The sequence below is a fragment of the Lipophrys pholis genome, assembly GCF_963383615.2.
Source record: "Lipophrys pholis genome assembly, chromosome: 15".
Taxonomy (NCBI): Eukaryota; Metazoa; Chordata; class Actinopteri; order Blenniiformes; family Blenniidae; genus Lipophrys; species Lipophrys pholis.
The window spans coordinates 25,821,141-25,847,829 of record NC_137642.1 but is presented as its reverse complement, the minus strand read 5'-3'; the positions used below and the strand labels follow the sequence as shown (position 1 = coordinate 25,847,829).

At 44.9% G+C, this 26,689-nt stretch overlaps 2 protein-coding genes and 1 long non-coding RNA gene across 3 annotated transcripts in view; all 3 read right to left on the bottom strand.

The window, feature by feature from the left end:
• Positions 1–1,095: 1,095 nt before the first annotated feature.
• Positions 1,096–5,400, bottom strand: LOC308120725 (uncharacterized protein). The gene is made up of 4 exons (XM_080481506.1): positions 3,966–5,400; positions 3,715–3,775; positions 3,340–3,452; positions 1,096–2,433 (listed from the first exon to the last, which is right to left on the bottom strand). Exons 1-4 carry the CDS (start codon positions 5,305–5,307, stop codon positions 2,405–2,407), a joined length of 1,545 nt encoding a protein of 514 aa, XP_080337632.1. The 5' UTR covers positions 5,308–5,400; the 3' UTR covers positions 1,096–2,404.
• A 770-nt stretch (positions 5,401–6,170) lies between these two features.
• LOC308121137 lies at positions 6,171–8,031 on the bottom strand. The gene is made up of 3 exons (XR_013936082.1): positions 7,932–8,031; positions 7,573–7,662; positions 6,171–6,335 (listed from the first exon to the last, which is right to left on the bottom strand). It is a non-coding gene; the product is annotated as an uncharacterized lncRNA (long non-coding RNA).
• Positions 8,032–12,874: 4,843 nt separating this feature from the next.
• Positions 12,875–26,689, bottom strand: part of itsn1 (intersectin 1 (SH3 domain protein)) — a gene marked incomplete at its 3' end in the record, with an annotated part of 40,004 nt that continues 26,189 nt past the window's right edge. The window contains exons 23-46 of the mRNA XM_080481698.1: positions 26,504–26,678; positions 26,209–26,295; positions 25,901–26,118; positions 25,204–25,283; positions 24,950–25,122; positions 24,790–24,835; positions 24,279–24,400; positions 23,763–23,886; positions 22,999–23,193; positions 16,717–16,838; positions 16,376–16,482; positions 16,166–16,267; positions 15,985–16,066; positions 15,774–15,872; positions 15,611–15,694; positions 15,082–15,165; positions 14,825–14,956; positions 14,556–14,636; positions 14,327–14,448; positions 14,085–14,167; positions 13,907–13,990; positions 13,753–13,817; positions 13,427–13,535; positions 12,875–13,023 (exon numbers count right to left, since the gene is read on the bottom strand). Coding sequence (XP_080337824.1) covers positions 12,875–13,023; positions 13,427–13,535; positions 13,753–13,817; positions 13,907–13,990; positions 14,085–14,167; positions 14,327–14,448; positions 14,556–14,636; positions 14,825–14,956; positions 15,082–15,165; positions 15,611–15,694; positions 15,774–15,872; positions 15,985–16,066; positions 16,166–16,267; positions 16,376–16,482; positions 16,717–16,838; positions 22,999–23,193; positions 23,763–23,886; positions 24,279–24,400; positions 24,790–24,835; positions 24,950–25,122; positions 25,204–25,283; positions 25,901–26,118; positions 26,209–26,295; positions 26,504–26,678 — 2,725 coding nt within the window. The remainder of the gene's footprint in view (positions 13,024–13,426; positions 13,536–13,752; positions 13,818–13,906; positions 13,991–14,084; positions 14,168–14,326; positions 14,449–14,555; positions 14,637–14,824; positions 14,957–15,081; positions 15,166–15,610; positions 15,695–15,773; positions 15,873–15,984; positions 16,067–16,165; positions 16,268–16,375; positions 16,483–16,716; positions 16,839–22,998; positions 23,194–23,762; positions 23,887–24,278; positions 24,401–24,789; positions 24,836–24,949; positions 25,123–25,203; positions 25,284–25,900; positions 26,119–26,208; positions 26,296–26,503; positions 26,679–26,689) is intronic.

Below are 26,689 nucleotides of genomic sequence, written 5' to 3'. Positions count from 1 at the left end.
GTGCAGACGGATACAGTCTGGAAACAGGTGAGGCAGGAAGCAGCACTGAAGGAGGACAGGAGAAGAAGACAGACAGAGTTAATGAAGCCAGAGTGGAAGAGATGCTCAGTAAACGGCGCCACCTACTGTTCAATCAGGAGCTTCAAACATCAGGCACACGGACCAGAACCAGAACCAGAACCAGCCCACCACACGGTCCAGTCTGGTCCGTTCTGACTTACTCCTTGTTTGATTATATGCTGGTTATTAGCCACGCTCTGTGGAATACATCATAACATATATTTTTGCACTTTAATTCTTTAGTTTATTTCACAATTATTTGGGATCGGCTCCAGTGCCCCGCGACCCTGACCGGGACACGTGGAGCAGAAGATGGATCCATGTTTGTAATGAATCTTTAGAGTGTCCTTTACATTTTGGTTGAGCTGCTGATATGTTTGTAATAAAGAAAGACGTTGCATTAATTTGATATCAAAATGCTTATTTGGGGTATTATGTTGATTATCAATCATGTAGCTGGGTATAGTTTTGTTTGGAAGATGTTTCTGTTCTGATATCATCTCCAAGTGGTAAAGACGAAGAAGTCTGAGGCCTACTACAGACCCCTGTGGAACACCACAGTTAATTTTTTTATCAGATTTACATGAAAACTCATCAATGTCTAGAAAATATTCACTCAGTGAGAAATAATCTGAATCAATTCACAGTCCCAGAGAAGTTCATAAGGTTAATGCAATCTGTTTGAACGAATATCACTTCCTCGTGTCCTTATTTGATCTGAGATCATTTCCTGTCTCAGTACTTTGAAGAATTAGATTTTGTTTAGAGAAATTCTGGGGAAAAACATTCAAATGATTAATAACGAGCTCTTTAGAAATATCCAGCATGTTCAGGTTTTCTAAATTTGTACACCTTTTGGAATTGTGCTCATGTACTTAAACAATCCTGACTTGTCTGAAAATTGTATTTAAAAGTGATTTTTTATTTTAATTAATTTAATGGTTCTGATCAAACTGCTTTAAAAATTAGGTGATGCTGTAATTTGAGTTTAATCACAAACATTAATAGTGAACTTTAGGAAATAAACAGACTTTAAAACGTGCAGTTTTATTAAAATAAAGTTTATTATTGCAGAGAATAACCCGGCTCATGTTAACACATTTCAGTGAGCGTGAACTTTGGCAAGTCTGAACGAATATAAACCAGAAGTTCGCAAAGTGTCCTGATGCTTCTCAAATTAACAAAATATACATTTTTACAACCAAATATTAAGGCATTTTAAAGCAGGAATCTTCCCATGTCACTTTAGTGCTTTAATTGTTGTTACAGTCATGGATATTTTAAAGCATATTTAAGGACTTTATATAATCCGCTTTACAAATCCAGTCTCCCCCCCCACACACACACACACACAAAGGAAGAACATGCAAAATCCACAAACCCAGATTCAAACTGTAGATCTTCTTGGAGGCAGCGTGCAAACCACTGCACTCCACTACACCCACTGTGCAGCCTCAAGTTAAAACACACGGACGAAGGTGTTATTGGTGAAAACGGTCTGAGCACCTGTAACAGTGGAAGTTGTGTACAGTCACTTTTATGTCACAAACTATCTGAGTTGTGTACTTTTAGACTTTTTTCTCTCCACAAATACAACACTTACACATTCAGATTCTTAAATGCAGGTGTAAAAATCCTCTCTTACACACACACACACACACACACACACACACACACACACACACACACACACACACACACACACACACACACACACACACACACACAAAAAAATATATTTATTTGATGCAAAACATATTTGTGCATCTGAGTTAAACAAGTTATAGAGAAAATTTGAAAAAGTGCAGCGTCTAATATGTTTCTCCCCAAAATATTTGTGTTCTTTAAAACACAAATATAAAATTGTCCCACAGCCAATCAGAGGAGAGGAGCTTCAGTCCCACAGCCAATCAGAGGAGAGGAGCTTTAGTCCCACAGCCAATCAGAGGAGAAGAGCTTTAGTCCCACAGCCAATCAGAGGAGAGGAGCTTCAGTCCCACAGCCAATCAGAGGAGAGGAGCTTCAGTCCCACAGCCAATCAGAGGAGAGGAGCTTCAGTCCCACAGCCAATCAGAGGAGAGGAGCGTTAGTCCCACAGCCAATCAGAAGAGAGGAGCTTTAGTCCCACAGCCAATCAGAGGAGAGGAGCTTCAGTCCCACAGCCAATCAGAGGAGAGGAGCTTTGTCCTCCAGGTGGTCAAACCTTTCCCACCAATAATACGTTCATATTGATCAGCGAACAGGACGAACTGAACTCGTGAGAAATGAAATGTAATGAGTGACGTGTGAAAGACGAGCACAGTGTGAAGCAGCGTCCAGGATTATTTGGAGTCCCGGTCCAGGATTATTTGGAGTCCTGGTCCACTTCAGGCTCTGGGGAGAAAACAGCAGGAGTGTGTGATCACACACACACACACACATGCTCAGAAAACACACATTAATCACTGTCAGGAGCAGCAGCATCACCAGTTAAAAATACACCTGATAAGCTCCCTGGTGAATGGGATTATCCAGCGAGCAGCAGCACCGACGAGGTGGATCCACTCAGCTTTTCCTCTCACATTCCTACTAAATTACTGATTTAATTCAAAAACAAGCCTTTCACCTCTACGAAGCTGTGGTGTCCCAAACAGGAAGCACATTTTTAATGGCCATAATCATTATCATTATTATTATTATTATTGTGTGACAATAATGGAAGAACAGATTATGTTGTTATTGCTCTTTTCAAAAACAAATACAAATATGTGCTGCGATTGTATGATTTAAAAAAATATGATTATCATAAGAACGATTATTAAAAATAGGTGGAACAAAATACAAATAAAGACATTTCAAAATATAAACAAATTAAATAACAAAAGCAACAAAAGACTGAAAATAGAAAAATATAATTTGAATAATATAAACAAAGTCATCAATTTATCACACAATGAAATTATAATGGATTAATTTGAATGTGCAAACTTTATCGATTTTTTTTATCCGTGTGACTAAAAACTACATTTTATAATATTATATGAGATTCTTTAGTTTTAGATCGTGAGAAGCGTGAGGAAAAAAACTTTCTACAACCAAAATTCCCCCCAAAAATTGGGAGAATAAATGTGGATACGAATTGATATGAATGTCCGTGTTCGCCCATTGTTAATGTTTATAGCATATTGTTCTCTGCTGCATGTGTGTGTGTGTGGTTTCGTTTGCAGCGTTTTCAAACGTCGTCATGGAAACGGGGGCTAAAATGAGTAGAAAAGCAGCGCGTCTCCGTCCATGTCTCACCGGGGAAGTGAAAGTGAGGGAAGCTTGTCAGGTCTCCTCCTCCGAACACTTTCTGGAGTTTGTCCGTCTCCTCGGAGAGCCGCTCGTCCTGCTGGATCTGCTCGCCGTTCAACCTCACAGGGCAAAGTGACACGGAAACTGTTCAGTCTGCTTCCATCTACACTCGGAAACCCTGTTTCAACTTGTGTGTTCACAACACCAAGTCTGCTTTTCTAGTCTGAGCCTGGTTCTGCAGATTTCTCAGTCAATCCTTGGTTTTACTCTGTAAAAGTGTCTTGAAATGACTGTGTCTTATTTGTCGTTATAATTCTACAACGTGTCATTTATAAGAAAATAACGTAAAATAAATGAGATTCTCTTCGTCGTGACTCTTACCTGTATGTTTGATGGTATTCTCTGATCTTCTGCAGGAAGAGTCTCTGTACTGGATCCACGTCTGAAAATCAGAAAAACATGAGACACCTGGACTCACTTTGTCCTCCCCAGCATTGCAGGTCCACCGTGATTTTAAAGCGTCAGTAGGTGGAGGCGGAGAAAATTAACTGCAGGTGTTAAATTTGTGTGACAGAAAAGCTTGACGGGACTGAAGGAAACAATCTGGGACTGGGCGGCAGGGGAGTGTTTACCTGTTTGGATCTCTGGACCCTCCTGAACGATCCGACCGTCCCTTACAACGGCCGTTTGTCCGGGAATGGCAAAGAGCAGCTCCTCCATCAGCGCGTCCGTCTCCAGATCTTCACATTCAGGCAGAGACAAAGGCTCGATGGTCACACCTTCAGTCGTCTCTTCAATCACTACTTCGTCCTCAATATCCATCTTCTGTTCACCAACAAGAACTCGGGCTTCTCTCTCCAGGTAGTCAGCGGTTTCACTCATGAACTCCAGAGTTCCCAAAGAGGCCTCAACTTCAGCTAAAGTCACAGCCTCCAGCGACATGGCCTCCAAAACATCCGCTCCGTCCTGATCCGACTCTTCTTCCCGACCCATCCCGTCATTCCGAGGCTGCGGTTCCTTCAGCGGAGCGTCAGTCGTCTGCTTCGGTCCTTGTTCGGAACCGAACATCGCTTCCATCATGACCGACGTCTCCGCTTCTATAGCGTCCGTAGCTTCATCGATAGAGTCCATCGTTAACAATCCGGCCCCTGTCATATCCTCAAAAAACTCCACCTCCTCTCCTGTCGTTTCCACTTGCATCTTCTCCTCTTTCACCAGTTCTTCAGCTTCTTTCTCCAGGGACTCACGGGTTTCATGCAAGACTTTGGTTTCAAGACGTTCGACTTCTCCCTTGACCTCCTCTAAAGTTACTGACTCCAGTGTCATGGCGGCGACTTCTTCCCCTGGATTAGAGTCTCCCTGAGCGGCTTCAGGCAAATCTGGCGTTTGGGGAACCGCTGTCGGAACGGAGCAAAGAAGCTCATTTACCAAAGAGCCACTTTCCCCTTCTAACCCTTCAAGGTCGTCGGACAGAGACTCCCACCTCGCGAGGACGTCCGTGAGGGTTTCCCCGTCGTCCACGGTGTCTGTTTCACCCTCGGCCGCACCTTCGTCCTCGGTCGCCTGGACCAGCGCAGCTTTTTCGTCCAGTTCGGATTTGGTTCTGAGGAACTCGTCGGTTTTAAAAGACTCGACTGAGACCGTGACGGAATAGAGCGTCATCGACTCCAGCGTCATTTTCACGGGTTCTTTCTCTGCCTCCTTTAAAACGGCAAAACCTCCCGACGCTGCTTCTGTCGCATTCCCGAAAGGCGAGGACACGAGTTTCTGAGCATTTTGGAAGGAATCCATAAGTAAGATACCGTCGGCTTCTTTGTCCTTTATTATAGACTCTACTGTACCATTAAAGAAACTATCTGCTTGTTCTATTGTGGTTTCTATTTGATGTTCTTCTATGGCAACGGGTGTGCTGATAGTTAGCACAGTTGTATCGTCCACTGTAACCTCTCCTGCTCCTTCAGGTAAAGTTTCCATTGACAGGTTCGCCTCTACTCCTGATTCTATTGTACTTTCTGATGAGTATTCTATCCCTGCAGCATGTGCCCCAGTATCGTTTATATCTATACCTTTAGCTTGGACCTCTTGGTGTGCATTTTCAATTGTAACATCTATTGTGCACTCAACTTGACTTTTGGTAATTAAAGCTTCAGCTTCTAGGGGTTCTCCCCAAGACTCTACTGGTGATTCTACTGTAGTTTGTGTTGAGTATTTTACTCCTGCAGCATGTGAGGCATTTACCACAGTATCTGCACTTTGTTCCTGAGGCGTATTATCAATTGTAACATCTATTGAAGACTCTACTAGACTTTGTAGGGGTTCAACAAGAGGAAGGCTGAACTCTACTGGGGATTCTAGTTGGGGTTTTATTAAGAGTTCTTCGGCTTCTCCTTCTAAGATGCCAAACGTCCCCAAGGCTGAGTTAATGGATTCTATTTTATTAGGCTTTACTGGTCCCTCAAAAACAGGAAGTCCAGCTGGCAGTGATTCTTCGGGAGCAATGCTGGACTCTATTGGTGATTTTACAGCAGAATCTACTGTTGTAGCTAAATGAATCACTTCTGAGTTTGCCCCTCTAGTTATTGTATTATTAACGTAAACGTCGAGCGAAGGCTCTACTGGACCCTCAACAACTGAAGCACTTGATTCAGGAGCGTTTCCAGGAGGAAGCTGAGACTCTAACTGAGACTCTATTGTTGTTATTGTGAGAATTTCTACTGATGCAGCTGGAAATGACGAGGACTCTGAGGCAGTGTCTGTTTTGGTCTCTGTGGTTTTGGAGAAAGTTTGTCCCTCGTCCGCCGGGGGGGTTTGTGCATGCGAGTCAAGAGGCTCTGGGTTTGCTGGTGATGCAGCCTTTGGTTGTACGGTGGTGAAAGAAGAATTCAAGGCATCGTTATGATCTTCTTTAACACGAGACGAAGGAGAGAAGGCAACCGGAGGAACATTGGAGGGGGTCACTGAGGAGGCGGGGGGAGGTTTCTGAATGCCTCTGGCGATTCGAGCTGCAGGACGAACGACAGACACGAGGGGACAGAAAGAGGCAGAACAAATGAGTTTAGAAGAGTTGCATGATGAAGTTTATCATCATCGCAAAGTCAACATTCTGATGAAACTTCCCTTGAAAAGTGCAAATGTCCTGACTGAACCAACCTTTAGGGGGCGCTGCATCCTGACTGAACCAACCTTTAGGGGGCGCTGCGTCCTGACTGAACCAACCATTAGGGGGCGCTGCATCCTGACTGAACCAACCTTTAGGGGGCTCTGCGTCCTGACTGAACCAACCTTTAGGGGGAGCTAAGTTCTGAATGAACCAACCTTGAGGGGGCGCTGCATCCTGACTATACCAACCTTTAGGGGGCGCTGCATCCTGACTGAACTAACCTTTAGGGGGCGCTACATTCTGACTGAACGATCCTTGAGGGGGCGCTGCTTCCTGACTATACCAACCTTTAGGGGGCGCTGCATCCTGACTGAACTAACCTTTAGGGGGCGCTACATTCTGACTGAACGATCCTTGAGGGGGCGCTGCTTCCTGACTATACCAACCTTTAGGCGGCGCTACATTCTGACTGAACGATCCTTGAGGGGGCGCTGCATCCTGACTATACCAACCTTTAGGGGGCGCTGCATCCTGACTGAACTAACCTTTAGGGGGCGCTACATTCTGACTGAACGATCCTTGAGGGGGCGCTGCTTCCTGACTATACCAACCTTTAGGCGGCGCTACATTCTGACTGAACGATCCTTGAGGGGGCGCTGCATCCTGACTGAACTAACCTTTAGGGGGCGCTACGTTCTGACTGAACGATCCTTGAGGGGGCGCTGCATCCTGACTGAACTAACCTTTAGTGGGCACTGCATCCTGACTGAACGATCCTTGAGGGGGCGCTGCATCCTGACTGAACTAACCTTTAGTGGGCGCTACATTCTGACTGAACGATCCTTGAGGGGGCGCTGCATCCTGACTGAACTAACCTTTAGGGGGCGCTACGTTCTGACTGAACGATCCTTGAGGGGGCGCTGCATCCTGACTGAACCAACCTTTAGAGGGCACTGCATCCTGACTATACCAACCTTTAGGGGGCGCTGCTTCCTGACAATACCAACCTTTAGGGGGCGCTGCATCCTGACTACACCAACCTTTAGGGGGCGCTGCATCCTGACTGAACCAACCTTAAGGGGGCGCTGCATCATGACTGAACCAACCTTTAGGGGGCGCTGTGTTCTGAATGAACCAACCTTTAGAGGGCACTACGTCCGACCTCGTCAGGGAAAATAGTTTTTCCACCAGGGCATTGACGTCGACTGGAGGCTGAGGTTTTGCTTTCTCTGCCAGAAGAAAATGAAATAAAAAGTAGCTTATTGTCATAACAAATTATCACTAATGTCACCTGAATCACTAAATCACTGCAGTGACTCTCTTTTAATATCTGTGTTCATTTATCGACACATTTTCCTCCTTGACTGACTGGAATATCAGCAAATCACAGCAGTGTTTGTGTGTGTGTGTGTGTGTGTGTGTGTGTGTGTGTGTGTGTGTGTGTGTGTGTGTGTGTGTGTGTGTATGTGTGTGTACGTGTGTGTGTGTGTGTTCTTACTGATGTGTGTCCTGCGCGGTTGTTTTCTTTCTGTTGGTTTGGAGCTGAAACACACAGTCTGAGGCCTCCATACAACTTTGTACAACTCCCTGTGAACACACTGCACGCACACACACACATTTTTTTATACTTCCAACTTCTTTTATTGTGTTAGAATAGAATAGAATAGAATTGATGGGAAATTCTTAGTGTTGCTCCACACAGAATAGAATATTTAAATATCACATGAGCCAGAATAAAAATTAAATATAAAGAAATAATATGTTAAAGGATTATACAGAGCTGCATTAAACCATTACTGTATTTTAATTAAAATTTTATGAACATTCATAGAAAGTTGTTCAAAAATCCACATTTTCTTTGACATTTTCACTATTTGCTCGGTGGTTTGACAGAACGGACTGGAGCCTCTTGCGGGCCACAGACGTTTTGTTTATTATACCTGCATTATGCACATGAATTAATGAGTTAGTGAGTTACTGAAAGTGTCCATTAGTCAATGAGCTGGTGAGTTAATGAGTTAATGATTTAATGAGTTAGTGAGTTGGGTGAAAACTTCTTACACAGAGTTGTGCGCCTCTCCTGCACAGCACTGCCGCCATGTTGACTCAAATTAAGTGCAGTTTCTGTCGGAAAACAGAATAAAAACAGTGATTAAAGTCCGGCAGGTCCAGGTGAGGAATGTGAAGCATCTGGAGAAAAGTACTGAATGTCCCCGCGCTGAGGGGGGGCGTTAGTTTTACTCCCCTGGACACTCCGGGGTTCTCCAGGATCTCCCACATTATTGATCGAATTCAGACTGATTATCGACCCGTACCTTCTTCCTCTGTCGACCTGGATCCGAAGAACCACCTGGTCCGGTTCGGACTGTTTATCTAAGCCGGTTTTACAGAGACATGAAGGTCTCAGCGAGCACCTTCGGGCATTGTCAACATTGGATAAAACTACTTCCGGGGGAGACTTTCAGAATAAAAGAAGTGCTCAATGGGTAGAGCGCTCAAAATATGAATCATTTTCTTCTCAAGTTATTCATATTTAAACAGTAATCTACTTTTGTTTGATTCAGAGCTTCCAGATAACATTTAAATTTTTTGATCCTTTATTATCTGTATTTTCTTGTTATTGTGCTCACATAAGAATAAAGTATTGATTTAGGCAATTTACCTACATTTCACATATTTATAAGGAGATCAATTAAAACAAAGATATTGAGAAGCTTAACCTTAAAACATTAAGGTAATATAATCACAAGAATCTGTTGTTTAAAGTGACATTTTTGATTATAGCACTCTTATGTATGAAACTCAAAGAACTTTTCTCCATCAATGTTCAAAATAAATCAAGTCGCCAAAATTTAGGACCAAAGTACGGCAATGCAGCATTTCCGTAAAAGGGGTCCAACTATAGAACAAACTAGATAAGGAAGCAAAATATTCTAAAACACAGTAGATTTAAAAAAATAAAATAAAAAAGATAAAAAGTTTTTTTTAATTGAAATAAAAAAAATTCCATAGGAGAAACAAACTGTTCATGTATTTATTTTACATTTTTGATTGGTTTGTTTGTTTTATTTTTGCTAAGCCGCTCCGACTGTAGAGACTTTTTGTTTGATATTTGCCGTTTGCTTTTAATTTTCAATGAGGATTAATTCAGGTAAAGGGGGCAGATTGTATAAATTAATCTTCTTTCTGCTCCCTTTCATTCAAGAATTCCAAAACTTTCTGTTTTGTATCAAAAACAATGAATAAAACAATGAAAAGTGTGATCACACAATAGTGTTTTAAGTCCTGATGTAAAAGAAGAGAGTGTGTCAGCAGTCCTCAGGTGTTCAGGAAGTTTGTTCCACAGGTGAGACGGGAGCAACTAAAAGCTGCTTCACCCTGTTTTACATTTAGCAAACCTCTTCAGATGGAGGAAAAGATGTAACGTGGACAGCAGCACAGGCGAGTCAGGTTTTGGTCCAACTGAAGTTTATTCTGAACATTGAAAGACAACAACATACATCTTCATCTTCTACAGTGATAATTACCAGCAGGCCGTCTGGGTCGCCTCGCGGCGCTCATATATTAACTCTCAGATAACAGCAGTATTATACACAACCTGGAAGGCCGACAGGAAGAATCCTTCCAACCGGGGTAGCTTCAGTACGGAGTGGAAAGGAGGGGGGAGGGGCATGTAAAACAACTTCCTCATCATCATCATCATCATCATCATCATCATCATCATTCACTCGCACCTCCCTCCACCGCCCAGCTGCCGACAGCTGGCTGAGGATCGGCGACTCCTGATTGGACAGTGGCTGGTCGCGAAGGTAACTGTTGTCTCAGTAGTCATGTAACCGTGGCGTTAAATTAAAATTCACTAACTAGCTTAACTAACCCGGCCGAGTACCTAGCTAAGTAACATATCTACAACCTTTAGGTAACGGTAGCGCCATCTCGAATACTCAGGTCGGAAAAATGTACGAGGAACGTTTTAAAGTAACTCCTGAGTCTCGACGTGAGAAATGAAGTCGATGATATGCTTTGTAAATTAAAAAAAAATAAAAAGATGTGATAACCAAATGCTTTAGCTCGTCCGTACGAAGGCACCTGAAGTCCGCAGCCACTCGCACGTGTCGCCTTTCAAATATTTCCTCGCAAGATCCTCGCCAAGTGGAGGAAGTACTTAACGTTACAATACACATTTACACGCATAGCTGCCACAATTAGCCTTCAGGGGCTAATCGGCGTACCTTTTCACGCCACTTTAAGCTTTCAGCTGAGTTGAGGGCAGAACGACACTCGATATTGGCAAAAATATCGGCGTGTTGTTTTGTTATTAAAATACTCGGTAAATTCTACTCTTCTGCGAATCACCTTGATGATGACTAATGCAAACTGCTGCAAACTCTTTCATTTTATTAGACCTCGAAATGAGGATCAAAAATAAAAAGAATAAAGGCGACCTCTAGTGGCCACGATAAAACTGACAGGGATGAGGGTTATTTTGACTAAAACTGTGGAGTTCTGCCCAATCTGGCCAAACTCCACCCACACTATGGTAATTATGTGTTTAATTATCACCATGGTAACAAGAAGTTAACATGTTTTTTAAACGTCAAACAGTCATTGATTCCAGTAGTTTTGATACTTTACGCCAAAACTAGATAAAAAAAAAAAAAACGAGTGCATGGCAACATACAGTAAATGCTATTTCATCAGTTAGCATGAAGATGAAGGTTCGGTACACAGTATTTGTAGTACATAAATGTGTTGATTCAGCATATCCATAGTTTGTGGAAACATTTCTTTCTTTAAAAACTCCCCCTGCTGGCCAAACCTCGAAACAACGCCCCCAAAATAAAAACGTTCTTGAGTTAACAAGCCTAAAAAAAAAAGAAAAACAGTTTCCTAAAGGTTATGACATTTAAGAATGATATCTTTCTTTTATGTGTTTTTATCGTCGTCTTCCAGGTACATTTTCCTCCTCTGATTACTCAAAGTGGCGGCTGTGTGATAAACGTCCGTCGTGTCCTGCGCCGCTCTGAAATCCGACTGCGTTTAAAAGTGCGGGGAGTGTCGACACACAGTAGAGTTTCTCCTCGGGGCGTCCGAGGCCAACGCAAATACGCAGGACTTTTGGTCTCTGACAGAGACTGACCAGCCGTCGACCCCCAACCCCTCCCCCTCCCCACCCCGTGTGCATTAAAAACCTCTGAAAATTTAAGACATTCTTTTTTAATTTTTTCACGTTATCCTCGGCGAAGAGTTTCGCACGCAAACATCCCGACGCGTCGTAGAATCTGTGGGGATTTACAGCTTATTGGCATCGTTAGCATTTCTCGTTAAAACCTGTACATAGTTAGCACTTCATGGGAGAAACGTCGGGGCGGCGCGCCGAAACAAAACCAACGAAGAAGAGTTGATGAGACTGGAATAAAAGAAAAATACAGACTGAAGCGTGCCTTCGATTAGCCTGTCGACACTCCTGTACACACACGCACACGCACACGCACACACACACACACGAGGGCTGGATTGTCACTGGAGTGTGTGAGAGTGTGGGATGAAGGGGATGAAGGGATGAAGGAGAGAGGAAACACTTGGACCGAGCAGCGAGCTGAACCAGACTGAAGGAGGATTAACGGACTGGATCCCTACAGGTCGAACAACAATCTAATTAAGACGTTAGTGGTGTGGAATTTACTCCCGTAAAGACGTTATTTTACATTTATTTAATATCATTTCCACTCATCTGATATGTACCAGAGAATTAAGACAATGAGTTGATCGTTTCCACCGTTTTCTCCTCTCCTAATGAGACTTGGGTAAGTGGTTTACATATTGCTCATATCTCGGCCCCCGAGGCCGACGTCTGTGGAGACTAAAATAATAAAAGTACCTCCGATCGTAATAACACAGAAAACAAAGCCAAATGAGACTAGACGACGCTCTCAGTCGTTTTGCCGACACGTCCATGACGAGCTGCCGGAATATTTTAGCCCTGCAGTTCAAGTTTCAACCACAAGATGGTGTGTTGAGTCAAAGGTGGAGATGGCGTCAAGCTTCGCTCTACCGCGCGGTGGTGTCGTCTACGTGACGAGCAGGTTTCAACTCGACACCGCCGCCCACTGGACGGCAGAGGCGTGGCAGCGTTATCGCTCACCGCCTCTTTAGAAGCTTTGAATGGGACAAGAGGAGATCATGAGTTCATGATAGATCAGTGGAAGTGACAAACAGGAAACCTGATAACTCACATTAGTGTCATTCTGTTCGTACTGCTCAGCATTACCCACACAAACCTGATCCTCCAGTTTAGTCCGATCCCCACCCCCAACCCCCCACCCCCCATCCCCAGTCCAGTCTGACCCCCCCCCCCCCCCCCCCCCCCCAAGTCCAGTCTGATCCAGCTCAGCCGTCAGGTCCACACCAGGTCTGTCAGTCCCGGGGCCTCGTGGGGCTTCAGGGCTCCTCGAAGAGCTGGAGGTCCAGTCGGACCACGATCTCTCCGGTGGGAACCTCGTGGAGCAGCAGCCGCTTGGTGATTGGTCCTTTCGAGCCCTGGTCCTTCTTTATCTCGGCCAGGCGGATCTCGGTCCGGCCCAGGAAGTCTGGAGCAGAAATCAGGATGAGGTGGGAATGAATGAACTAGAGCTACACTAGGTAGAGCGCAGACTATCGCCAACGACACGTTTGTTTGCGGAACCGAGTGAGCATCGCTAGCATGATCGCTGTTAGCTAATATCGATGCTAACTAGCTGGGTCAGGTAGCTACATCAGTGTGCGGAGCAGGGAGTGTCTCCATGGCAACAGACGCTGATCTCCTCTGATCTATTCAATGAGGTGCCTTGCTCATCCGCTCTGTGAGGGAAATTTTTTTATTTTTTTGCAGTTTTTGGGGATTAGCCGTTAACGTCGCAAAATCTAATAAGCTTGGTCCTTGGATGATGACGAATCATCCCTGAAGATTTTGTACAATTCGCGTCTGGAGGATGTGAGAGAAGACAAACCCACCGTCGGGAGAAAACTGGTCCCGTTCGAACACAGTGACACAGAGGACGTCCTGCTCCAGGTCCTTGATGAAGAACTGACAGTTGGAGTTCCACTTCGGGTTCAGCGTGTCCTGCAGGGGGAGACAGAGAGACACAGAGAGACACAGAGAGAGAGAGAGAGAGAGACACAGAGAGAGAGAGAGAGAGAGAGACACAGAGAGAGAGAGAGAGAGAGAGAGAGAGAGAGGTTCAGAATGAACCAGGCCTGAATGTGGAACCTGAACTGAAATGAGTTCGACACCTCGGCTAATCATGAAATAAAAATCATGAGAGGAAGTGTGACGTCACCTGCAACGTTTTAGTGATATGGCACTGGGAGCCCATGGTCACCTCGCAGTACGGGTTACTTTTCCCTGGAAAACAGCAGCTCATCATTCAATTAACCAGGAAAAAAAAAAAAAACCTCTCAGACATTTCCACAGGTCAATGGTAGAATATCCACCGTGAGAGCGACAGGGTTTGAGCTCGATTCCCTCCACGATGTTGACCATCAGTCGGCCGATGCCGGTCGCTCTCTGCGAACGCACTGTCACAGAGACGAAAACGTTAAGCGTTTCATCTTAACTGCTTTAAAAAAAAAAAAAAAAAAAAAGACAGAAAGCTCGATGTGCGACAGGTACCGAGATACGCCTTCTCCCGCTTCTTCTTCTCCGTCTCGATGAAAAGCTCCGAAGCCGCCTTGATTTTCTGAACCCAGGCCGTCCTGCAAGGGAGCACACCGACGCACCGCAGAGCATCCGTTCGTGAACTCAGTCGGGGCTATGCACGTGTGTGTGTGTGTGTGTGTGTGTGTGTGTGTGTGTGTGTGTGTGTGTGTGTGTGTGTGTGTGTGTGTGTGTGTGTGTGTGTGTGTGTGTGTTACCGTTCGTTGATGCTCTCGGCTCTCAGGGTGTAAACCCGGTCTATGTGTGAGATGTGGAAGAGGGGCTCGTCTCCCGAAGGATCCGTCGGCAGCTTCACTAACACTTCGTTTAAAAAGATCGGCTGGAAATCAACACGGACATCAGTTATTCAGGAACACGCACACGCTCTGCAGTTTTGACGTTGTGTGTGTGTGTGTGTGTGTGTGTGTGTGTGTGTGTGTGTCTCACCGTCTTGTACATGCGGTACTGCAGGTGTGTTTTGGAGGAGAAAACTTTGTCGGAGCCCGAAAAGCCCAGAGGTTTGGTCACCTTAAAAAGAAAAAGAAAGAAGTATAAATGAACATTTATTTATTTATTTATTTACTGTCTCTTTAAGTGAAACAACACTGAACTAAAAACCAACATCAAGAACAAAGTTTCACTTCCTGTTTAGAAATGAAATTAACTTTTTACAATCGATTTGTGTGACGCTTGTTCGGTTTCTTCCCCACACTGACCTGCGTCAGCAGCAGGAAGTCGTTGAACAGGAACCCGTAGAGCTCTTTGCTGCTTTTGGCCTTGAACAGCTTCCCGCTGTGCAGAAACTTTCTGGGACCCAAACAGTTTGTGACCGAGTTAAACACCAGTTGCTGGAAGAAGAGAAACAAGTTTGTTTGAGATGCTTCGGTTTGGCTCAGTTCGCCGACGGCTGACGAATGAAAGAGCAGTGAGATGTCGCCGCGGCGACGGGAGACGGGACGTTGATCTGTGGTACCTCTGACAGGCCCTCGCACTGAACGTGAGCCTGAATCCACTCCAGCCGGTCGGAGTTCTCCTTCTCTCGGACGCCTTCGTTCACCTGAAAACAAATAGTTCCTTTGTTCTTAGTCACTTAAGATGACGGGAAACTAAAGACGCCTTCAGCCTGGCAGCATCAAACTGATTATAGAGCATCTTCCTTTAACAGCCAGATTATAGAGCATTTTCCTCCGACTCACATCCAGATTATAGAGCACCTCCCTCCTCTAACATCCAGATTATAGAGCATCTTCCTCTGACTCACATCCAGATTATAGAGCATCTTCCTCCGACTCACATCCATATTATAGAGCATCTTCCTCCACTAACATCCAGGTTATAGAGCATCTTCCTCCACTAACATCCAGATTATAGAGCATCTTTGTCCCCTAACATCCAGGTTATAGAGCATCGTGACCCGGGCTGTCAGGTTCACACTCTCAGGTGTGTGTGTGTGTGTGTGTGTGTGTGTGTGTGTGTGTGTGTGTGTGTGTGTTTTGCTTCACCTGTGAGCACAGCTCCTCTGCTTTCTCCAGAGCAGCTTTCAGGTGGCTGTGGTCTGGATGAGACTCTGGAGTGTTTTCCAGGATCTGTAAAGTCAGTCACAAACACAAGGTGAGCGGGCGAGGCGGAGTCCGCGGGCGAGACGCGCTCGGAGACGACACGTACGTTTTTGATGATGAGCGGGTAGCGCGTGACTCTCTGCATGGGCTTGAGCAGGAAACTGGACAGAGGCATTCCCTTACACCTGGGATCCATGGCTAGCCTCTGACACACACACATAGACAGACACAGACACAGACACACACACACACACACACACACACAGTTACTTTCCGCACTGTCTCATGCATGCGCAGAGTTTGCATGTTGTTCATACCTTCAGGAAATCCTTGATTTCCGGGTTGTCGTCGGTTTTCTGCTGAATCAGCGTCGCGCCGTTCAGCTGACACGAGCAAAATCTGCAGAAGGGGGATGCAACGCGATCAAATGTACTTAAAAGAAAGGGAATCAAGAGAAGTTTGTGAAGAATTGAAACGAGGAGGAGGAGGAGTTTGAACCTGATGTACGGCTGCATGTGAGGCAGCTGATTGGTCAGGATGTCACCGATCATCTTCACCGGCATCCGGTCGCCCGACATCTTCTTCCTGACTCTCAGAGCCCTGGAAAGCCATGAAAAGCCTTCAGCTGGGATCAAACTGACACTGTGTGTGTGTGTGTGTGTGTGTGTGTGTGTGTGTGTGTGTGTGTGTGTGTGTGTGTGTGTTTACTTGAGCAGTTTGATGTTGCACATGATGAGCTCCTTCCAGTTGACGAAGATCATCGCCACTTCCTTCTCCGTCAGCAGCTCGCAATCCAACAGAGGCTTGTGGAAGATCTGCACACACACACACACACACACACACACACACACACACACACACACACACACACACACACACACACACACACACACACACACACACACACACACACACACACACACACACACACACACACACACACACACACACACACACACACAGTATTTGTAATGTAAGAACTTTTGTGGAAAACACGATGGAAACATTTCTCTTATGAACACAGAAATAAAGGCGCGGCAGATTCTCACCTCTGTTACCAGTTGCAGGTCGTTGACGTAGTTCTCCTCGGTGACGATCAGCTCGTGGATGTAACCCTGCCTCTTCCTCTCCATCGGGCTCAGCATGTCCAGCAGGTGGAGGTCAGCACACCCTGCGCGCACACACATATATACACACACACACACACACACACACACACACTAGGTCAGACCCGCTGAAACAAGCAGGGACCGAAGCAGAAAACCCCTCTGAGCCGATACATACCTGAGATCAGAAGAGCGTGTGTGTGCATGTGACTCAGTGTGTGTGTGCATGTGACTCAGTGTGTGTGTGCATGTGACTCACAAAAAAAATAATTATTGAAAGTATAAATCATTTAAATCAGATTCGCATATGAATCGCATGTTTAATAATGACGATTTTGTTTTTGATTTTATGATCAGAATTTTTCCATTTTGATTGTGAATTTTAAGACTTTGCTTATGGTCATATACAAGGCGATGTATTGACGAGTTCACAGCTCTGCTGGAGATCAGAAAAGAAAGCATCAGTGACACGTGTCCACAGTATCGCATGGACCTCGGGTACAGTACCATCCGACTGGCAGACCGGGGTAGTGGTCGCCATCTTCAAAAAGAGGGACCAGAGAGTGTGTGCCAGTTATCGGTGCTCCACACTTCTCAGCCCCCCTGGGGAAGTCCAAACAGCTTAGGTCCTGGTTTGAGGAAGTTGGCAAACCGGGGACTAAGCTATCAAGGACTCTGGAAAGACATTTATTTTAAAAAGATATTTACAGCTGACAACACAGTGAGGAAAACTGAAAAGAAAGATTGAATGTTTTTACCGAAAAATGCAACTTTGAAGGGACACTAAAACTTCAGTACTATTAAAGTCATGCCTCTGTTGTACATCGGGTGGCAGTGTTGAGTCACTTTTGCGCCAGTCTGTCGGTGGCCTTGTTTTTAAAAGATTTGGTTGCAGAAGTGAAAAGTTTCAGACGTTGTGTTAAATATTCCTGCTGCTGCCTTTGTGGGTGACTCGATACACCATCTTGTGGTTTAACCTGGTACTGCAGGACTAAATGAGGCGAGGAAAGTTGGAGAATGCATTAATTAACGTCTGAAGTATAAAAGAATATCTTTGAAAGGAAATAATGTGTTGTTAGTGTCCTTCTGCTTATTATTGGAGGTTAGGCTGATTTATTTTAAACTAGTATTATGTACTTTTAAAAAATATTGTCAACACAATATCTAATGCTGTGTGTGTGTGTGTGTGTGTGTGTGTGTGTGTGTGTGTGTGTGTGTGTGTGTGTGTGTGTGAGGAACGAGGCCAGTCACCAGCAGCAGTCTGTCTCAGAGTGTTTAATCATCAGGACCAGATTCACCACTTCATCCCCCCCAAAAAAAACAAAAAACTCCACCAATAAAAAGCTGTCCAGACATTTCTTCTTCTATCAGCGTCACGCTTACATTCTGTACAGTTCATTCATTCATTCATTCATTCAAAACGCCTCACGTTTTTTTACTCGCTCATTCACTCGTTCATTCATTCATTCATCAGAGTTTATTATTTCTCCCCACATGAAGTGTTGCTTTAGAGTATTTAGAGGTTTTCACAGTGAGTGGGTGAGCGCCCCCTGCTGAGCTGGAGCCACGTCACAGGTTCACCTTAACCTTTCTTTACTTTACAACTGCTGGGAAACAGTCACACAAAGTCTTTTTTTAAAAGCTTAACTCATCTCTTACACTCAAAACCCTCAGGAGTAAATTTGATTGTGTTTGAGTGAAATCATTTTCTTTTTGTGTTTCAACTCAGATGAACTAAAAGCTAAAAAAAAGAAAATGTAATCGCTAGAATAAAAGGAACCAGATGATCGTGAAGGTGGAAATCGGGCTCTCTGTCGCCCCCCCAGGGGAGACCCGCCCCACACTTTGAAGACCATTGGGGGATTGTTTTCATTTTATTTTGTTTAATAAACCGGACTAAACCAGAGCTACACGCCTGAGTGCAATGTGTTAAAATCGGTAAAAGTTGTTAAAATGTGTGTAGCTTTGGCTGACCGACAGTCGGACTGCGACGCCTGGGAACAGGAAGTGACGGCGGTCGGACTGCAGCGTGGCTCCGGTCTGGTAAACGCTTTATTCTAACATAAAATACTGCCGACTGTGACGAGCCTCCGCCAGCCGGTAACAAACCCGCCAACGCTCCCACTCATCGACCAATCAGAGAGCTTCGCCTCCAACACTGACACACCGATGGGATCCCAGCAGATCAATTACTATTAGGAATAATACTAATAATGACAATAACAGCGCGACTGCTTGTTGTATAAAAAGGTCAATCGTCTTTTCATTCACCGTTTGTGTTTCGAAGGGTAAACATTAAAATCACAATACTGTCGTCAATAAAACAAACAAGACAAATTCAATATGGCAACCGTGATAATACTCGTCTGTTGCTAGGCAACGATACACCGTCACCGTGGTAACCGCTGTTGTACAGTTTATGAGTGCAGCAGGAGGAGCTTCGATACACCGTGACGATAAAGTCACCGTCTCGTTGGCACAGTGACGAGAATTCAAGAGGCAAAACAAATATGCCAGAATGTTGTTGTGTTCACTTAAGAAAGAAATCTCACACGCACGCACGCACGCGCACACGCGCACACGCACACACGCACACACACACACACACAGTGTTTTGTGTCAACATGTTGATCATTAAATAAACCTAAAACTAAATTTTATTTGAGTGAATTCATTGCTCAGTCCATAAACTGTGTTTTTTTTTTTCCAAAACGAGATAACTTGAGATAATCATGTGAGTTCACCAACAGGACATTTTGTTTATTAAGTGTCATAAAACTATTTGAGTTGTTCAATATTATTGGTCTGGATGAAGAAGTAAAACAGAAAATGTGTATTTTAGTCTCCAGTTAACCTTCAACATGTTTAAAACCAACAAGCAAACTTCAGCCTGACTTCAAACAGATACTTCATCTTACCAGTTTAATCAGAGAACTTATTTTGATGATATATTTTAACAAATAAGGTAATTAAAAAAAAAAATTCCCTTGTAAATTTAGAAAATTGGAAGTTTGTTTCCAGAACAATTTTCGGATTAAGAATAATTTTTTTTTTTCTTAAGTGAATACAACACACCCATCTGTTTGAACGATACACTTTGACCCAAGAGAAATGTTGTGGAACAAGCAGGTTTGAATTCGACGTCCTGATTCAGGAATCGCTCTGATTTCAAACTCTAACTTGATCTTTGTGCGCGGCTGCTTTCTGCTCCTTTATCAGTGGAATGATTACAAAGTGTGTCCTCATAGTTTAGTAGCGAATCTGCCTCCGCCTCGTGTACAGCATCACATCGTCACCATAGCAACAGACAAACAATAAGCGTGTAAACAAAAAGAAAAGTGGACACTGAATGGATCGCTTCAAGTTAATACATGTTAAGTTAAACCTGGATAAAACATCAATCATCACCGTGTGTGTGTGTGTGTGTGTGTGTGTGTGTGTGTGTGTGTGTGTGTGTGTGTGTGTGTGTGTGTGATGAGCCAAATTCTCTGTACCGTGGTGTGTGTGTGTGTGTTAGCTGGTGTGCTGACCAGTCACAGCACAGCTCGTCACACTTTATTCCCACGAATGTGTTCGCTCGCTCCCTTCTACTACACCTCCTTCTCCTCCTCCTCCTCCTCCTCCAGAGCGGAGCGAGGCAGGAGGATAAAGGACAAGGAGTGTAGAAGGGAGGGAGCGCCTTCGTGGGATTGAACCTCAGCCTTTAAACTGCTGTGGGACGCGTCTCAATGCTGCCTCTCCTTTCATTAACTTCCTTTAGGGGAGGAGGAGGAGGAAGACGAGGAAGAGGAAGATTAACAGGAGGAAGGGTCTTTGGCATTGAGAGGGGGAGACAGATTTGAACATTGAGACTCGTCCTCCTGCAGATAGTGGGTCTTTCTGTGAAGCTGCGGGAGGGGAGGAGTTAGTGAGGGGGCGGAGCCAGCACATTTCACTGACAGGCGAATGAAGGTGCTAAATAAACGAAGGTAAAATAATGAAGCAGGACGGAGGGAGGGAGGAAGGGAGGGAGGGGAAGAGGGAACGAGGTGAGGGAGGGAGGGGAGGGAGGGAGGTGATGGAGCGAGGAGCTGAGCCAGTCAATCTAATCTCCCATAAAGCCACAAAATGACCCACTATCCACTTCACCACGCCAGCACAGGGCGCAAAGTTCACTGTGTGTGTGTGTGTGTGTGTGTGTGGGTGTGTGTGTGTGTGTAGTCACTGATCCAGTCAATCTCATAGGAGGAGAAAGTGGAGGAGGAAGTAGAAAAGGAGGAAGAGGAGAGTGTTCCTGCCAGTCAGAGCAGAGATACAGAGTTGTGTGTCTTTCCCACGGAGGGCTTTTTTTTTGTGTTTATTAATGTCTCAGTGTGTGTGTGTGTGTGTGTGTGTGTGTGCGTGTGTGTGTCTGCCTCTCTTTTCTTTCTTTCTTGCTTTATTTCTTTCTCTCTCTCTGTCTCTGGCTTCTACTGGTGGAGAGTCGCCATGTCCGGGTCATGTGACCTCTTGCTGCTGTCCCATTGGTTGAGTGGCCTAGTGGGCGTGGCCTAGTGGGTCTCTTTGAGGGCTTTGAGGAGAGGGGGGTTCTGGGTAATGATATGATCCTAGAGAGAGGACGACAACAACAACATCAACAAAAACAACTAAACAAAACACCAACAACAACAACAACCAGTGCTAGGTGGGTGGAGCGTGCAGCAAGACAGAGTGTGGAGGTGTGGTCTAATCTAGCATAGAAATAGAGGCGTTAGAGCGGGACGGGGCACAGCACAGATTATTAGTATTATTGTTTACACATCTCAGCAGGAGACTGTCTGATCTGAATGAGAGGTTCAATAATCCTCATTGCAATCAGCACTGTGGCACCATGAGAGTACATCTTTACTGCCATCTAGTGGACTTTATTCAGTATTGCATTTATAGGGATAAAGTCCAAGTGTATATAAAATTATATTTCCTTTATAAAATAATCTAGTCTGTCCATGTGTTCGCGTCAGATTTTGGAAATGGATCCCGACATACTGTGGCAATATCAATCAGTGTAGAAACCAATCATTCAGAGCACTAATGAAACCTGTTAAAACATGAATTATAACTTCAATCTTTTAGGCAGAGATGCCACCAGCATTCACCTACTTATCACCATAATAATGTAAAAGGCTCCCTGGATCTGATGTCATGATTTAAAAAATTCAAGTTCATTTTTAGCCTGTGATATGTGGTCGTCTTGAATATTTCTGTAGAGCTGATGTTAGAACTGTGTGACACGCTGGTTACAGGTCACCGTAACGTCCACTGTCAGAGCACCCACACATGTTTCTGCTTTATTTTAGTGGTTTTTCAATATTACAGATACAGTCGAGGAGTTTTAGAGTGGATTCTTCTTCTATAAAGGTTAATATGTCTTGCTTTTTATTCTTTAAACTACTGCAAACTAATCTTTTTTATTGTTTCGTGGAAATGTTCAGCTGAAGATTGTATTTTAATTCCACACTTTATAGAAACTAAAGTTTTAAGCATTTTTTTTGTGATAATTCAAGCCTTTGGTTAAGAAACCGTGAAAAACAAATCTGCTCTTCTGAAATCTTTCATGTTAACCTCCTGCGGTATTGATTCTGAAGACCTAGCAGATAAAATTGTAAAGAATCAAAGAAATATTTCCCTTTGTGTGTCATAAATTTGAATTGTCTAAAGGGTTCATTGATTAAATGATTTCACTGTGTAGTTTGTACTCATTGTCATGTCATGGCTCAGCTGTGTTATCTGATGTCTTCTTCCTCCTCGTAGCTCTTCATGACACGTCTCAATCACTCCCGTCGCTGGCTCTGCTCCGCTCTACACGTTCTACTTCTACGGTGGATCATGCTGAAGGGAAACATGCAGGAAACGAGGAGGAAACAAGCTGTGCACTGATGCTTGCACATACACACACACACACATGCAGGCATGCACATACACACCACACAAACACACAGACACCACCCAGAGGTGGTGCATGATGGGAGGGAATCAAAGAGGCCCAAAGGAGTGTGAAACCAGCCTGGGGTCAAAGACTGAGAGGGACAGCATCTCCACACCTGGCTCTGGGTGTGTGTGTGTGTGTGTGTGTGTGTGTCAGTGGTATAATAGCTTGTACTCAAACTGAATGTTAGTATGTTTATTTTAGTACACTGTGTAAGTGTACGCTACAGGTGCATATGTGAGTGTGAGCATATGCGAGTGAGCGTCTTTGTGTGTACTCACACTGCGTGCTCGGATCGGTGTCCGTAGTGAGTTTGACGTAGTTGCTCGGGAAAAGCCCCTCCCTCCCGTTCAGCTCTCCTTTCCACCAATCACAGTCGTCCTTGTTGAGCACGGTGATCACCTGACCCTTCAGGAAGGCCAGCTCATCGTCATTCTGCGCCACGTAGTCGTACATGCCGATGACCTGACACACAGCTTCACACACATGCACACACAAGTACACCAGTTACGACCTATTTGATCCTCAGCTGCTGAGAGATGATACGGGAAGGACCGAAGAACTTGGAGAAAGGATGGCAAAACATTGGCGAGTAAAGTGAGTCAAGCTCATGTGAAGCAGAAATGATTTATCCGGAAACAAAAGTAGCAGTGTGAAATTGATGTAGTTTGTATGCCGGGCCACAGGAGGGCACTGTTGCATGGTTTTGTAATGAAACCACACAAGACGTGTGCAGAGAACAATACGCTATAAATGTTAACAAAATGGAGAGAAACCGACATGTGTATGGCCTGATGACAAATCAGATGCTATCAGGTGTGAGTCTCAACCATTAAACTACTGATATGGACGATAAAACTAAAATACGGAACCCGAGTTATACCTCAGTTAGAACCTACTGATGATGTGCTGCAATAGTAGTTCTATTCTATCAGAGGAAGCTCAAGAAGTCAGTTTGGGCGGTGTGTGTGTGTGTGTGTGTGTGTGTGTGTGTGTGTGTGTGTGTGTGTGTGTGTGTGTGTGTGTGTGTGTGTGGTGTGTGTACCTGTGCTTGCAGGAGTCAGTTTGGGCGGTGTTGGCTCAGTGGGAGTCGTCTTGCTGGTACTCGGACTGAGCAGTTTCACGTAATTTGCTGGAAACCAACCGATCTGACGCTTCTTCCCTCGAGCCTGGACAGATAAACATACTAAATATCGTACATCAGAAACCCTGTTCACCGGGACATTAGCAACGTCTAGCTGAGATCTCTTTAAGATGCATGTTTGCTAGAATAAGTAAACATATAATTGCTTGTAACAATCCTAACAAATTAATTAATTATATATATATATATATATATATATATATATATATATATATACATATATTAAATGCTACCTCAGCTTATCAGTGTAAACAAACTGGAATGAAATTGCATACATATTATCAAACCAGATGAAATGAAGACCTTACTGAGATAAGGCAGAGGAGATGGACTCAAGTCTAATATTTGAGTAAATGTTCCAGATATTTACCACCAGATGGCAGCAAATCTTACTCCTGACAGTCTGTCCTGCTGTACCTGCAGCTCGCCCTCCCACCAGCCTCCTGGATTCTTCTTCCTGATGAGGATGAGCTGTCCCGGAGCTAACGTCAGCTGCTCTGCTCCCGTCGCGCTGTAGGGGGCGATCACCTGAGCGATCTCTACAGGAGAAGAGGAGGAGGAGGAGGTGGTCAGCTCTACTCCTCAACACGCTTCAGTTAAACTCTTTGTTCGTCCTCCAGCGTGCACACGCGTTTTCACCAGCCAACATATCCCGGCGTTCAAAAGAAGCAGAGCGATCAGAGCTTTACCCACATATACTGGTCCTGGCAGTGAAGCCTCAGTGTGTCACATGACATCATCAACACACAGGAATATAGCTAAGCTGTTTGTTTTATAAAAAACAATTTTGGAGAGCTTTACAGCCGTAAAATCGAAATAAATCCAGTCCATCCAACAGTGAAAGGGTTGAATTTCCAGGTATATAGACATGAATCTTGTTGTAAGAAGTGTAACAGGCTGATGTATCAGAGCGTAAGCGCCGACTCACCTGGTTTCTTCCCGAGGCTCCCAGTTTTCCCTGCTGCTCCCAGAGACTACACACACACACACACACACACACACACACACACAATCAACACATGCACTGTCGTTAGATACACTCCATTGATTCAAGCTAAAAGAACCATAATGGTACATCGATCCCTGACCTCCGACGCCGAGTCACGAGGTTTGACGTAGTTGGATGGAAAGACGCCGGTCTTTCCCGCGACCATGCCCGTCCACCAATCCCCCTCCTTCCTGGTCACCACCACAATGTCTCCCTGCTGGAAACTCAGGTCGCCCTGTTCACTGCTCTCATAGGTGTACATGGCCATGTATTCTGCACAGACAGACGCAGTCAGGACTCCGTCGCCAACTTCCAGCTGCGATGAGAACCGTGCAGAGGTGTGGAGGGCGTCACCTTCTCCAGAGTCGGAGGGTTTTGTCGGGGAAGGTGACGGGCGCTTTCCATTGGGCGGACTTTCCGATACTCCGGATTCACTAGGAGAGGCGAGGACACAAAGCCAGGAGAAAATAAATGCCCGTTCTTACATGTTGTAAAGCTTTACTCTCTAGGAAGAAAACTACAGGAGTCTGTAAATGCTCAGCTGTGAATGGTTCTCTCTCCATTATTTAACATCACGACCACACGTCAGAAAAACCTGTCAAAACACTGAAGCAGAAAATGTTCACGTCACAAACAACGTTTAAAAGTGTTTGATTGTGCTTCTGATTGCAAGCCTGTATCTATCAGGTATGAAATCGTTGGGGTTGTCAACCCAATTGGTTTTTAATTAGCACGGTGCTTTGTGATATAAAATTCTATCATTATGAATTTGCAAAGCAGGAACAACATGGCGCACGAAAACAATCTAATGCAATTACACCATGATAATGTTATCTGTGCGATATACTGCCCTCTGCTGCTGCAACAATGAAAAATGTCCCCACAGTGGTACAAATGAAGGATTATCTCATCTCATCTTATCTGGGGCCGGCCTCAAGACAAAGAGATTCTCAATGCTTAAAAACACATCAAAGCCCACGAAATGCAGCAGAAAGCGATAACACAGAGGCGAAGAAGTTAACGTGGCAGTGATGTGAGAAACACGGCTGACCTGGTGTTCTTGCTGCGTGCCGGGGGGCCGATGCAGGCCGGGGGGCCGACAGAGGGCGGGACGGAGGGCGGGACGCAGGCCGGGGCACAGGAAGCGGAGGCGGAGGCCGTTACGGTGGCCGAAATGAGCTTGACGTAACTTTTAGGAAACCAGCCTCTCTGTCCGGTCTGAAGCTCACCCAACCACCACATGTCTTGCTGCTCCAATACCGTGATGATCTGCAGTAACATTGATAGGAAACAACAGCGCTGTGAGACGAGACGAGGCCAGGCCACGACATGAGGAGGAGGAGAGGAGCTCAGTCCAACCTCATTCTTGTTGAAGTTCAGGTGGTTGTCCTTCTTGGCTCTCCAGGGATACAGAGCCTGAGCTTGAAGACCCTCCACCTTCTCCCCCTGTAAACGACAAATCAATTAACATCAACAGGTTAAGTACAGTGAAAAATTAAGCATTATTACAGTTGCAGGCTGCGTAGCAGTTAGTGCTCCTGCCTCACAGTAAGAACACCCTGGTTCAATTCCATTCAAATCAAAGTGTCTGTGAAGCTCTATTTCTCTGCTTTCAGCTGTTTTTTGACGTTTAAGATATGGAATTGCATGTCACCTGTCCTAACACCGGAGAAGGAGAGGATCCCGTCGTCATGGTAGCGGGTGTGAAGGCGGAGCGTTGCCGTAGCTGCGCCGAGGGAACGTTGAGCGATGGATTCTGACTTGCTGAAGAGGTGGGCCATGCGTCCCATCCCTCGCCTTCTGATTGGCTGGCTGTGTTGGAGGGCCACCTGCACACAAA

Excerpts from the sequence above, each read along its gene's own strand:
- LOC308120725 (XM_080481506.1), bottom strand. The coding sequence starts at position 5,307 with ATGGAAACTTTACCTGAAGGAGCAGGAGAGGTTACAGTGGACGATACA. Across the intron at positions 3,776-3,965 it reads GGGTCCAGAGATCCAAACAG|ACGTGGATCCAGTACAGAGA; the intron begins GTAAACACTCCC and ends TCTGATTTTCAG. Across the intron at positions 2,434-3,339 it reads CCCTCACTTTCACTTCCCCG|AGCCTGAAGTGGACCAGGAC; the intron begins GTGAGACATGGA and ends TTTTCTCCCCAG.